The sequence below is a fragment of the Sciurus carolinensis genome, chromosome 9, assembly GCF_902686445.1.
Source record: "Sciurus carolinensis chromosome 9, mSciCar1.2, whole genome shotgun sequence".
In the NCBI taxonomy this organism is placed as follows: domain Eukaryota; kingdom Metazoa; phylum Chordata; class Mammalia; order Rodentia; family Sciuridae; genus Sciurus; species Sciurus carolinensis.
The window spans coordinates 131,152,584-131,166,980 of NC_062221.1; the positions used below are offsets into that span (position 1 = coordinate 131,152,584).

At 37.7% G+C, this 14,397-nt stretch overlaps 1 protein-coding gene across 1 annotated transcript in view; it reads left to right on the forward strand.

Annotated features, from left to right (window-relative positions):
* The window catches only part of Itsn1 (intersectin 1), a 203,526-nt gene that overhangs the window by 87,125 nt on the left and 102,004 nt on the right, over positions 1 to 14,397 (forward strand). The window contains 5 exon segments of the mRNA XM_047565087.1: positions 250 to 350; positions 5,618 to 5,681; positions 8,085 to 8,222; positions 9,605 to 9,720; positions 12,504 to 12,766. Coding sequence (XP_047421043.1) covers positions 250 to 350; positions 5,618 to 5,681; positions 8,085 to 8,222; positions 9,605 to 9,720; positions 12,504 to 12,766 — 682 coding nt within the window.

Genomic DNA, 14,397 nt, shown 5'->3' on the forward strand with positions numbered 1-14,397 from the left:
ATGTTTATAGTCTTAAAAATGGGAACGACCGAAGGTGTGCCTCAGTGCTAGAGCCCTTGCTAGTACAGCCTGGGTTCTACTCCCAGCACCACACACACGCACATACAAGGTGGGGCTGGGGGAGAAAAGTAGGGCAGTACTGCCTAAGTCGTATATCTAGAGAAGTTCTTAGTGTGCTGTTTCTGAAGAACTTCAGTAAGCTGGTCCTTACAACTAACCATCTTTTCCTCCTTCCTCTTTTCCTGGCAGTGTCCCTCCAGCAGCAGAATGGGCTGTGCCTCAGTCATCGAGACTGAAATATAGGCAGTTATTCAATAGTCATGACAAAACTATGAGTGGACACTTAACAGGTATTTACAAATAAAGATTAGTGAAACATGATCTTTGTTCTAAATGTGGATTGTTTCTAGATAATGGATCAGAGGTATTTTCCAAATGTCTATCTTTGCTGATTCCTAAGTAGTGTTTTTATTGTCTGGTTATCTTGTATTTGCAAGTACTGATAACTCCATCAGTAGTTACTTTATTCTTCTAAGCCTTCTTGGTAGAGTAGAACATAGACCAGGTATCCTCCTACACAGTAAAAGCCACTAATATGCAAATCGAGGCACTAATAAAGAAGCAGTGCCATGAAGGAAAACTAGCTTTAGGTTCTGAAGTCTAACTTAGCAGATGTTCTTGATGCTGCCCATCCCTCAGGCCGGAGTTTGAATTTGTGTGCAGTATGAAAAATGACCTTTACAGGAGCATGGTTCTGCCACAGTCTCACTGGGGCTCACCTCTCTGGATCTTATTTCTTCATCTGTTAAAGGCCAGAGTAATTTATATGATTTCAGTGGATTTTTAAAAATTATGATGATACTGTTTCCACATAGAAAGATTGGAGGATGGTATTTAGGATACCATCCAAAACCTTTTTCGTGAAGGGTTAAATACTTAAAAATAATTAACTTTGAATGCTATAGAGAACAACATAACATTAATAAAGCAAAATAGAGACTTTGAAGGATTGGTTGAGATTTTGAAGGGCTCTGCTCTAATCTTGAACCCTTTCCCCACAAAGGATCTTGACCATCTCACATCAGCATGTATTTATCTAAAGGGACGAATACTATATACACACTACTGCCCTGTGTGCCAGACTCACCTCTGCTGAAGTAGTCATTGTCAGGTTCACATAGATGGTATGAAAAGCTAGTCTAATTAGGGACACCGCAGGGACTTTCAGTAGTATAGTTTTAAGCCCTCTTTTACATTGTGTTTGACATGTGCACCACACACACCCAGAACCACATTGCCATCAAATCTGAAAATGTGTCTTCAAAACACTGCTGATAAAACAGAATTAAAAATGTAACACTGATTTTGAAATTCTTTCTTGGTAAGATGTAATTAAAAAAAAAATTTTTGGTAGTGGTAGATGAACAGAATGCCTTTATTTTATTTGTTTATTTTTATGTGGTGCTAAGGATTGCATCCAGTGCCTCTCACATGCTAGGCAAGTGCTCTGCCACTGAGCTCCAGCCCCAGCCCAGTAAGACATAAGTTTTTGAGTGAAATGCAGTATCTATATCCCAACGACGATGACCCAGGCACCTGAATATTTAGAGTTTTAAAATATAACCTGAGTCAGAAAGTAAGATTTGAAATGTACTGGAAAAAAAGCAGATTTTGCTCTTGCTTATCTGTATGCTTGTTAGTACTTTGTTTCAGCAAGAGTTTAAGGTGCAAATTTGATTTTTGAATCAGACTTTCATGTAGTCATATCAGGTAGAAAAATTTATTATCGTGAATGGTAATAAATAAAATTTAATTTGTTTTAACATCATATACTTTTCAGTTATTTATGCAGGCTATGTGTTGGGCTAAAAAGAGACTGTTGATGCAAGCAGAGATGGTTTGTTGGTGGTTGAAACACAAAGATCATGTTCTTGATTGCAACTATGAAAATATTGTGTGAACTCAGAATCCCAAAAGCAGTTAGTCATTCAACCGAAGGATAAAAGAAATATCAAGAAAGTTGAACCAAAGCCCTAGTATATAAAGAGACCCTAGTGAAATATATAATTTGATATTGTAATCTCTGTTCTTTTTTCTTGGTTTTGTGTGTGTGTTTGTGTATTTGTTTTAAAGGCACTAACAACAAATCCAAAACAAACAAAAACAAAAGAAAAATATTTTTAAAAGGACAAAAAGGAACTAACAAGCATCTTTATGAAGGCACACAATTATGACTTCTTAATCTTGTACAGTAGTTCTCAACCTTGGAGTTGGGACAGTAGATGAATACCAGTAAAAAGTACAGGGGTTGTAGATTAATTTGTTTTGCATAAATAAGAGGAGAATTCAGGTTGTCTTTGTAGTATCACTTTTACTCCCTTATATTCACATGTGTTTTCATTATTAGCTCTCCAAGAATTATACCTAACCTGTTGCTTATCTGATCTGTGCTACATCCTGTATTAAGTGCTCATTGTTAATGTTCTATCAGTTCTTAATGGGATTTCTGATTAACATTGTGTCTTATTTTCACATACTTATTTTGAATGCTCTCAGATTATGGCTACATCTGGAATGCCCTTGATTGGTTCCAGCAGAAAAAAGTGAGAACTTCTGATTTTGTGATATGAACTAGTCTTCTTTGGGAATGGAAGCTAATCCAGCAGTAGTGTTGTTTACTCCATGAAGAGCTATCAGTTTAACTGACATACGTTATTAGGTGTATGCCCCCTTCTTTGCTCACAATTTGTTGTGCATGTTATTACTCTCAGAGAGGACTTATAAAATAGAGACGGCCCATTCTTTAATTAGGTTATGTAAGAAACAGAATTCTCATAATCTTATTAATGCTAGCCTTTCTTCTCTAAGTGGTGTCTTATTATTGCATTATGAAAGTGACCATTCCATTTGGTTTTTCTTCTGTTAATTAGGAAAGCTAAAATTGTCATTATTTGACATAAAGCATTAATTCCATGTAATTTTCTCTCTCCCGCTATTCAGACTTCCCTATTCAAACATGGATGCCCACAGTTGAGTTTGTGAGCTTGAGATTTCTGTTTATCCCCATAAGTTTCCTTGTCAGCCCATACTCTGGGTTTCCATGTGCACTTAAAGCTCAATATTATGCTGCTGTGTTATGCTAAAATGTTATCTTTGTTTTTGCTGATCTGCTTTAGTGTTTTCAAAATTGTTGTGAGATAGAATCAAGTTTTAGAATTGAAAGAGGTAATTGTGATCTTCTAGTGCAGGGATCAATGAGCTTTTTCTATAAAAGCAAGATAATAAGTTTTTTAGACTAGTAAGCCCTATGTTCTCTGTTGTAAGTACTTGACTTTCCATTGTAGCATGAACACAGCCATTTTTCATGTTTAAATGAATAGACTTGACAAAGTTTCAGTGAAACTTTATTTATAAAAACAGGTGACAGAGCAATATGATCTATGGGCCATAGTTTACCAGTTCCCCTTCCAGTTTTTTCCCCTTGTTTCAGAGATAGAGAAATTCATGTTATAGAATTAAAGTAGTTTTGTTAATGCCACATGACATTAAGGAGTCAGGGCTGAAATATAAGTGTCCAGTATCTAGGATAGACTTGGTTCTCCACATTCCTGTTCACCTTTTTATTTGAAGAAGATAAAATATTAACTTTATATGGTTCTGGAATGGGGAGAATTGTTGTAAGTACTAATTAAAGCATTCACTCAAGTTTTGCTATTTCTACTTTAAATTTTTAAGCATTCTAAAAATAATGGTACAAACTCTAAAGAAAATAATGAATTCTCTTCTTTCCAATACATCAGAGAACCTTTAGAATCTTTGCACTAACTTAGTAAAGAGAAATATAGTCATGTTTACCAAAACGAAAGGTTCACTTTTTTTTTTTTCTTTTTTTCTTTTTTTGGTGGTGCTGAGGATTGAACTCAGGGCCTTGTGTGTGCAAGGCAGGCACTCTACCAACTGAGCTATCTCCCCAGCCCATTCACTATTTTTTAAGAGCCCCAAACTGAAAAATGTCCTAATGCCTATCAAAGTAAAACGAATAATAAATTGTGATATAATCACAGAATGGTATACCATTTAGCAGTAAAGACTATGCAACGATATACAACGATAAATACAACGATATATTAAACAAAATAAGCCAGACCTAACAGGGACACACTTTGTGGTTTGAAGTAGGTTATACTTGGGGGAAGGAGATGTAGAAGGGAGCCAAAGAGGGGCTCCTGGGTGTCAGTTATATATAAACACACATACCCACACTCACACATACATAAAAATACACACATGTGTGTACATGTATAGATATTCTTGTGTGCTTTTCTGATACTTTACATGTAAGTAAAAGTTAAAATACTGTCAGTAGTAATAAATATTAACTGCCATTTATTGAGTATTTCGTTGTGCTAACAATGTTATGATTCCTTAAATGGTGGATCATGGATTTGTTAATCTGGAAAGCACCTCAGATGAAAAACTAAGGTCCAAATAAGTAAGAAAATTACCTCCCCAGAGCAACTCAGCAAAATATAAGCTGAGCCAGGACTGAGGCCCACAGTCCCCTGGATTGTCAGGACTTTGTCCTTCCTTCTCTGGGCTTTGGTGTGCTGGAACCTTGTGATCCTGGGCCTCCCCTGCTTGCTGTGCAAACACTCATCCACTTCTGTGTTTTTTGATGGGGGGACATTTAAAAACTGAAATAGCTGAATCTTGCCAACAAATTACTACAGCTTTCTGTTCCTTGGTCCTTGGATCTTCCTGGGATCACACAGCTTGACAGGCAGTGCTGGAATTAAGACATATGTGTGTGTGTGTGTGTGTGTGTGTCTGTCTGTCTGTCTGTCTGTCTCTCATACTAATTTGTTTCAACACTCAATGTCCTGTTGTATTTTTCTATCTGATATGTAAAGCTGATTTCTTGCCAGAAATGGAGATATTTGCAGTTATTTTAAGAAAATGAGACCTGATCTTGAAAGAAGAGTAGAAATTCCGAGAAGTGTTTCTATATTTGCTAACATAGGAATTGTGTTCTAATCCTGGCTGTGATATTAGCCAGTTGTGCAACCTTGAGCAATTCAATTTTTTATTCTTTTCTTTTCTTTTTTTTTTTTTAATACAATGAAGGGTTAGGAAGTGCCCTAAGGCCCTTTCCTTATCTAAGCTACTCTGAATCCTCTCTGAACTTATGTGATGATGGTCATGGTGGAGGCAGCAGATAGTGACCATGGAAAAGATGTTTAATTTATAGTGATAAAGTCCCAGTTTTGTAAATAAAAGTCCAATTCAAATAGAGATGGTAATCTGGACAAAAGAACAGGTTATGTTTTGAAACTCTAATCTTTTACACACTCATTCCTTATTAAACACCCATTGAACAAAAATGCAGATGCAGCACTGTGCTCTTTGTTTCTTTTCTTTTGCTAGGGCTTAATTCCCTTTTTTAAAAGCCCCTAAGCTAATAGCAAATACCATGTAAAGCTCTGTGATTGCATGATATTGCATAGTTCATAAGCACAGCACTCTGGTCTTCCTGAGCAGGGGTTATTTTTTGCTGACTCATCTTTATGTCTTTTCCCTGGTTTCTCACCCCTCCGCCCCCACCCCCATTTCTGTTTAGGTCCCCAAGCAAGAACTATTCTTATGCAATCGAGTTTACCACAGGCTCAGCTGGCTTCAATATGGTAAGGAATGAAAACATCTTGGTTTGTATCAAGTGGAGACTTTATTTCTTAAATTGGTATGACCTCATGAATTTTTCAGTTAACATCATTATTTTGGAGGGATATTTGAAATACACTTAGTTTTCAGGGAGTTGTGATGATTACTGCTCTTTTCCCCTGCTAATTTGGAAAAACACAAAAGCAGAAAGACTTGTATGGTGAATTCTTAAGAACTATTAACACAACTTAACCGTTCTCAACCATGGCTGGTCTTGGTTCTCTTATTGACAATTGGGACCCTATAATTTCTTTACTGCAGAGGGCTGTCCTGAGCATTATAGGATTGTTTTTTTTTCAATGCTGGAGATTGAACCAGCAAGTGCTTTACCAAAGTAATCACCAACCTCTATTTTGTGATAATTTTTAATAGCTCCTGATGGATATCATCTAGGTCTTCTTACATTTAAATGTTAATGAGAATAGTTTCTTAACAAAGCATACATCTTCTTAAGTTTTTAAAAAATATTATGTAATAGTTTAATTTGAGCTTTTATTTTACTGTTTAAAGTGTGCATCTTTTAGTTACATGTTAATGACCGTGCCTGGAAAATGAACCTGGTTTACTCTGCTCATATGCAAATTCATGACCTCCATGCAGGGCACACTGATGTGGTTTCTTCTCAAGTGACTGAGCTTTAATGCTGGTCAACCTCTAGGGTAACTGAGGCAGGAAGATCACAAGTTCAGTGCCAGTCTCAACAACTTAGTGAGACACTGTCTCAAAATGAGAAATAAAGAGATGAGGATGTGGCTCTCTCCCTAGCACCCCCACCCCCAGCTCTGTCCCTAGGATTCCCCCCCAATAAAAGGAAGAAGAAGAAATTGAAACTTTTATTTTAAAGCCTTCTGAAAAATACATTCAAGGCATCTCCTCTTAGAATGTTATATTCTTCATTCCGAAAGGATAGTGTTTTTTTGGGGGGGTGGGTACCGGGGATTGAACTCAAGGGCACTCCACCACTGAGCCACATCCCCAGCCCTATTTTGTATTTTATTTAGAGCAGGTTCTCTCTGAGTTGCTTAGTGCCGCGCTTCTGCTGAGTCTGGCTTTGAACTCGATGTGCTTCTGCCTCAGCCACTGGGATTACAGATGTGAACCACTGTGCTTGAGCAGGATACTTTAATTAAATATTTGTAACCATAATTACTCAATTATAAGGAAAAAAGAATTCTAATGGATTTACCTAGGAGTAGCTGACTATGGGGTGTGAAAAGGAGAGAACAAGAATGAGCAGGAAGGGTTTTCATTTGTGTCTCTGTTCTTTTTAAAAATGGATGTCTGGCATCTGGGACAGACAAAACTAGAGGGACAGAAGAGACTACAGGGGTGCCAGGACCTGGGTGGGAGAAAGGGAAGAATTGACTGTTAGGGAGTTGTGGGGGATTCTGGGTTGTGTTGACTCTGTTCTCTGCAGTGATAGTTCTATAGCTGTTTGTCAAACTTGCAGAATTGTACTTTAAAAAGGGCAAATGTTACTGTGTGAAAATTTTATAATAAAAATTTATGGCGCCTAAAGAAATGTCAGAATTAAGAGGAGAGCTTCTTGAGTTTTGCCATTGACAAAGCCAGTTTCCTAATGTAGCATTTGTCTTCTTAATATTCTGGTGAACAGATGTGTTGTCTTGCATCTTCTTTGGTGTCCTGAAGTTGTCGAGTAAAAATCATATTCTTGTACTTGCTAGGGAAATCTGTTTACTGTAATCAGCTACTTGGACAGTTCATTATCAAGAATGATGGAAACTGAATCCCTAGAATGAGGAGGAAAGGCCTTGACTCTGTGAATGGGAGCCATAGAGATCCAGCCTGTATTAGGATTGGGCAGTCCATCCAAAGAGCCAAATCTGGCCTTTGTCTGTTTTTTTTTTTTTTTTTTTTTTTTTTTTTTGTGGTGCTGGGGATTGAACCCAGGGCCTTGTGCTTGCAAGTCAAGGACTCTACCAATTGAGCTATATCCCCAGCCCTTAGCTTGTTTTTGTAAATGAATTTTTATTGTTAAAACAGCCATGCCTGTTCATTTACATATTGCCTATGGCTTCTGCAAGGGCAGAATTCAGTATGATAGAGATGGTCTTACAAACCATACAGTATTGGCTGTATTGACCCTGAATGTGATATATTTTAAACAGGCTTCCCAGGACTGAGAAGACTATTATTGCAATCATAGTTAGCACTTCAGTGCTGAACACCATCCCAAATATACTAAATATCTCATTTTATTCTTGTAATGGTATGAAACAATACTATTTTTATAAACTGAGGCAGATAGACTCAATTGGCCTAGGATAAGAATTAAAATACAGACTTTTAAATCAGTCATTCATGCATTTTCATGAAACTGGAAATGAAATGTTTTTGTTGATTAGGAATCTTTCTGACATTGATCAAGATGGAAAACTCACAGCAGAAGAATTTATCCTGGCTATGCACCTAATTGACGTTGCTATGTCTGGCCAACCACTGCCACCTGTCTTGCCTCCAGAATACATTCCACCTTCTTTTAGGTAAGGAGCATTTGGCTTTTCTTGGGAATTATGTGTTGAGTATGTTAATTCCATATTTGGCTTTGTTCACTGTATCTAATAGTGATTTCCATTCCTGGCAAGTAAATGGAATACCTGTGAATTCAAGAGAATCTTCCAGTCCAGGTTCTGTGTTAATCCTGGGCCTTTTTGTTGTACAGGGTATTTGTAGTAAATTAGTAAATGCAATCAAATAAAACATTAAAAGATTTTTGTATCAACATATAATTGAAAACTGAATACACCCATATATAGGAAATAAAGCAAGGAAATCACAGATGTGTATTATGCATATTTCAGAGATAACAAAAATGCTGGCAATACAGAAAGTATAACCAGAAGGATAATTAAATGAAATTATCCTCATCTGAAATAGTCTGGGTTGACATGTCAAGAGAGTCCCCAAGTTCTACACGGGACCCCACTGGCATGTCTACAATGCATGCACACACCATCCTGTACACTGTGCAGCTTTATCTCCTGGCTTTACATGTAAAAAACAAATTTGAGATCCTACAAACACAAAGAAAAAGAGAAACAAAGAGATACTTCTGTTCTGGGTCCTCAAACTTCAGGAAAAGATCCAGCAAAATCCCTCTAAGTGAGGAGAAATAGCCATCACTGTCCACACCTACTCGTGCAGGAGCAAGCTGAGAAACTGACTGCATAAGAAGCAATGGGCAGCTGAAGAAGCAACTTGCCTATAAAATCCCACAACCACAGGAACCGCTATAAGAGAAATTAAACATTGGAAACTTTTAAAAGTATAAAAAGAAGGATGGGGAGATTGCTTTGAAAGAGCAACTTTAAACATTTAAGGTGATACTAATCAGTAAACTGTTTTTCAGAACTGTAAAATATAGACATTTCATGTGTTTAGGAAGTGATGAAATGGAGAGATTTTTGTATAAGGAAAACAGTTGCTCCTGAATCGCTGAGCTGCTGATCTTTTCCTAGAGGGGATTGAAAGTTACATTGGAGGGTAATTGGTAGTATCAGCAAATGCACGGGTGCTCATTGTTTCCCAGGTACTTTGTGATTTTTTTTTTTTTTCCTTGCCTGGAGTAGGGGTAAGGGGTTCAGGGGATCAAACCTAGGACCTTGCACATGGAAAGCATGTGCTCTACCCCTGAGTTACACCTCAGTCCCAACGTTTTGAACAAGGTGACACTCAGAATCTGATGACATTCAAATATTCATTTTAAAAACTCTGTAGGTAGAAAAGACCAAATCTTTATCTTTCCTCACTGTAAATGAAATTTGTTCCATGATATGGTATAATCTAAAAATTCTTTTTCCTAACTTGTTCAGTTCTACCTACATAGTTTTATGTGGATCTGTTTCTCTTTTTCTCACAATTGCAGAAGAGTTCGATCAGGCAGTGGAATATCTGTTATAAGCTCCACATCTGTAGATCAGAGGTTACCAGAGGAACCAGCTCTAGAAGATGAACCACAACAATTAGAAAAGAAATTACCTGGTAAGGCAGCCTTTATATTTGGCTTACACATCAGAGTTGAGATTTTCTATCTGTAAGGCAAAATGGAAGTAAAAATAAATCTAGCTTCTGACATTTTTGCTATATTTATTTGACCATATCAGAAAAAGAGTTTCAATGTGCTTTTGGATTCAGATCTATGTAGAGAAATAAGAACAATGAGTATTATACCCTTATTCTAGTTTTTAACTTGAAATGTTATTATATACTGCTAAACATTATCTATGGAATTTAGAACACTAAAAATTTGGTGTTAGGTGATTTCTTTGGACCGCCAATGCAGAAGCAGAAAGTGAAGTCACCTACTGTGACATTCTCAATGTGTTACAGGAGAATTAGAAACTCCTTAATAGCAGAAGCCTACTTTAAAAAATTTAATATGAACCTGTTTTAAATAATCCTCATTTACAATGGTAAATCCGTCATACTATTAAAGTAGTCCAAGGTGGCCATGAATTATTAATGATGAGATGATAATGATAATAAAAGGCAATTGAAATTTGCTATGTAGTCTCTTTATGTTAAATACTTTGTCAATATCATTTTGCCACAATAAGGTGCTCAGCATTTAATTGGTTTGCTGAGAACACAAGCTCCTCAGACTATTCTGTAAACTAAATAACTTTTCAGTTAGGTTCAGTGTTGAAATACTTATTGTAGGTATTCGGCATGCAAGGTTGTGTGTTGGGCCAGTGAAGAGTCTAAATGCTAATTATACGTGGCCCATACTCTCTAGAAACTTACGCTAGAAGATTTGAGAAGTCCATATAAACAATTGCTAATCAGTACAGACGTGTGATGAAGTCTTTGAGAGTTTGTAGATGCACAGCAGAGCTACTTAAGCTTGGTTGTGGTATGCTGAAAAGGTCATGGGGAATTAAATCCCCGTGTACTGGATCTCAGTTGAGTAAAGACTTGAAGATAAATAGGGTCACTACAAGTAGATGTGAGGACCATGTCAACTTTACGATGAAAATGAATCCTCAGTGGGATAAGGACAGGAATTCTTAGAATTCAGAATTTTCTTTTTCTATTGGTAGTAAACATTCATTTTGGATTTTGAACAGGATGTGACATTAAGTATTTTATTTTTGCATTGATCCTTTCCACAATCATTTATGATGTGCCTCCTGTATACTAGGAATAGTGCCAGACACTGGATTAAAAAGATGTATAGAGACTTTCAGTGTTTTTAAAATTGAAATGAAATTTGCATAATATAAAATTGAGCATCTTAAACTTGTACAATTTAGTGGTTTATCACCTTGGGCTACCACACCAAAATATCATACACTGTGTGGCTGAAACAGTGGAGATTTATTTCTCATGCGCTAAAGACTGGAAGCTCACAATCAGAGTCCCAGGCAGCTCAGTTCCTGGTGAGGGCCTTCTTCCTCACTTGTAGGCAGCCGCTTTACTCTGTGTCCTTTGTGGCCTTTCCTTGGTGCATGCACGTGGGGGGTGGGGGTGGGGGGAAGATCCTTCTTTTTCTTCCTCTTTTGATAAGGTCACTAATCTCATCATGGGGGCCCTACTCTTATGACCTAATCTAACCCTATTTATCCCCCAAAGACATTTCTAAATACCATCATGTTTGTGTAGTTAAGACTGTAACATATGATTTGGGGGGTGTGGTGGTGGGGTGTACATTTTTTCTATAATAGTGGTGTTTATTACTCTTAGCTATACAAATATCACCCCTCTCTTCTAAAAGAAAACACCCTACCCAGTCACTCTCCATTTTCATTCACCCCAGCCCCTGGCAACCACCAATCTCCTTTCTGTTTCTTTGGATTTAACAATGGAGAATAGTTCATATAATTGGATTCATATAATATTTGACCTTTTGTACCTGGCTTCTTTCACTTGGAAGAGATTCGCCTCTTATGAATCATTTACTCATTCCTTTCTGAGTGGAGGGACTTTCCATTTTAAGGAGACTGAGTAGGGAAGATAGTGTCTCCTCTGAAATCACCAAAGGTGATTACATGCTAGGCTGTAACTCTACCATTGAGCCACATTCCCAGCCTGGAGAGCTTCCTTTGTCTGGGGTGAATACCAAGGAGATCATAGGAGGTAACCCAAAGGTGAATACGCACTGCTGAAAACAGGAGGGGGATGGAATTTTTAGAAATGAATAAAATAAAATAGATGAAGACAAAGGTTTAGAAAGGATAAGAGAAAAATAATAGAATTAACAATTTACAGTAGTGTGTCAAAGAAGGAAACAGTATGGATTAGAAAAAAGTATTTAGTGACTGTGGTGCATTTAAGAATCAGGGCAGAGCAGCTTCTTCAGTGTGAACCATGTAGTACGCACTCTCTATCCCTGCTTTGAGAAATCACCTTGTTCAAACAGGAGACAGTCATAGTGCAGTTATAAGCTAAGGTGAAGGAGAGAGAGAGGGGGAGAGATTCATGATGCAGAAGAGATGGTGGGTCACTTGCTGAATCAAGGCATGAATAAGGGAAAGGGTCGAGTAGCAGGGGAGGAGAGGAGATTGGGTGATGATACAGAATTGTTGAAAAATTTTTGTGGAAACGGTGTTTGGTATGGATGGTAGTAGAAAGGGTTAGGGGCAACTCTTCCTTAACCTTTCTGTTTCCTGTTTATAGTGCTTACTACAGGGGGGCCCATTAAGGAAACTTAGGGAGTTCTGGATTTGAGTTTGTACTATAGATTTCAAAATGCCAGTAAGTTTTTCCTTTGAAAATACTATTGAAAATCATGGCTTTTCATAATTGGTCTGATCTTTCTTTTAAAGTAACATTTGAAGATAAGAAGCGGGAAAATTTTGAACGTGGCAATCTGGAACTGGAGAAACGGAGACAAGCTCTCTTGGAACAGCAGCGCAAAGAGCAAGAACGCTTGGCTCAGCTGGAACGGGCTGAGCAGGAAAGGAAAGAGCGGGAGCGCCAGGAGCAAGAGCGCAAAAGACAGCTGGAGCTAGAGAAGCAACTGGAAAAGCAACGGGAGCTGGAACGGCAGAGAGAGGAGGAGAGGAGGAAAGAGATTGAGAGGCGAGAGGTAAGCAACTGGGAATAGCCCCGTAATTTAACACGGGAGCTTTGTCTTTCTCTTGCAGAATCATTCAAGTGATGTATTAATACAGGGCAGCCTGTTTTCCTTTTTATTCTTAAGTTTTGTCTGTGTGTATTACTAAGGGTTAAATACAGGACCTCACAACGCGAGGTAAGTGTTCTACCACTGTGCTACTCCCCAGCCCTTCCTTTTCTTTAAGTCTGGCGTAGACAGGCCAGACTTTGAATTTGTGATCCTCTTGCCTCAGTCCCCTGAGTAGCTGGGATTACAAGCAGGCACAACCCCGCTAGGTGGTTTTTTTTCTTTTTATAACTCAGGAATGTTAGTACATTCACAAAGTTACACAACCATTACCACTCTCTTCTATTCCTGAGCATTTTCATCATCCCCAAAAGAAACCCCTTGCATGCTAAGAAGTTTATCCCCTATTCCTCTTTACCCCCAGCCCCTGGCAACCACAAATTTACTTCCTTATCTTTATAGATTTGCCTGTTCTGGACATTATAAATAAAGTTGTACAGTATGTGGCCTTTTGTGTCTAGATTTCACTTAGCCTGATATTTTCAAGGTTTACCCACATTGTAGCATGAATCAGTACTTTATCCTTTTTTATGACTGAGTGGTATTCGCTTTTATGGATAGTACTACATTTCATTTATCCATTCATAAGTAGATGAACTTTGGGTTGTTGTCTGGTTTTTTATAGCTATTACAAATGCCAATATCAACATTTTTCTACAAGTTTTTTTATTACTCCATCTTATAACAAACCACTGAGAGAGCAGTTCAGTGTTTTTCCACATTCTTTTCTCTCCATTTACACATTTATGTAAAAACATAAAGGTTAACATGGTGACATGTGTGGAGGTTGTAGGATATTTTTTAAAACCACTTGATGTTATCATAGCAATTGTATTGTTTTGAGACACCACCCCCCTTTAAAAATATATCTGGGAAATCCTCATATATTCCATGGAAGTCTTCACAAATTCAGTGCCAGATCTGGAAGGGGGCCACGTCAATCTCATGTTCAATTCTCAATTTTAATGTGTTGCTACAGAAGCAGTGCCATGGTTCTTTTCATGTGAATGAAATGTGAAGATGAGGAATTTGTGTTTATTTAAAAAGTAATACTTTGGTTTCATCTCCTAATGATTGCTTTAGACAGTACGTAGCCATAAGCTGCCTTTTGTTCAAGTAGCTACACACAGATACCAATAAGATTTTAAATATTTATCTGTTTGGTGCTGGAGATTGAAGCCAGGGCCTTGAACATGCTGACCATGCATTCAACCCTTCTCCTCTGACAAGATTTTAATTACCAGAATGGACAACAAAAGGGCATACCACCTTCCTGTCTTCAACATTTAAAAAAAAAGGCATTTTAAAGTGTTTATTCAGAATCATGTAGTAGGCATTTACCGTTGCTAGTCCCTGGAGCGTCAGTGGTGACTAGATGTGCCACCTGTCCTCTCGCACTTTGCAGTGCAGTTAGGAGTTTGTGGAGTGAAAGGTAGTCACACTACCAGTGGTAAAATCTATGCAGATATTCCAAAATCTGCAAACTTCTAAGACCTGAAACACTTCTGGTCCCAGCATTCTGGATAAGGGATGCT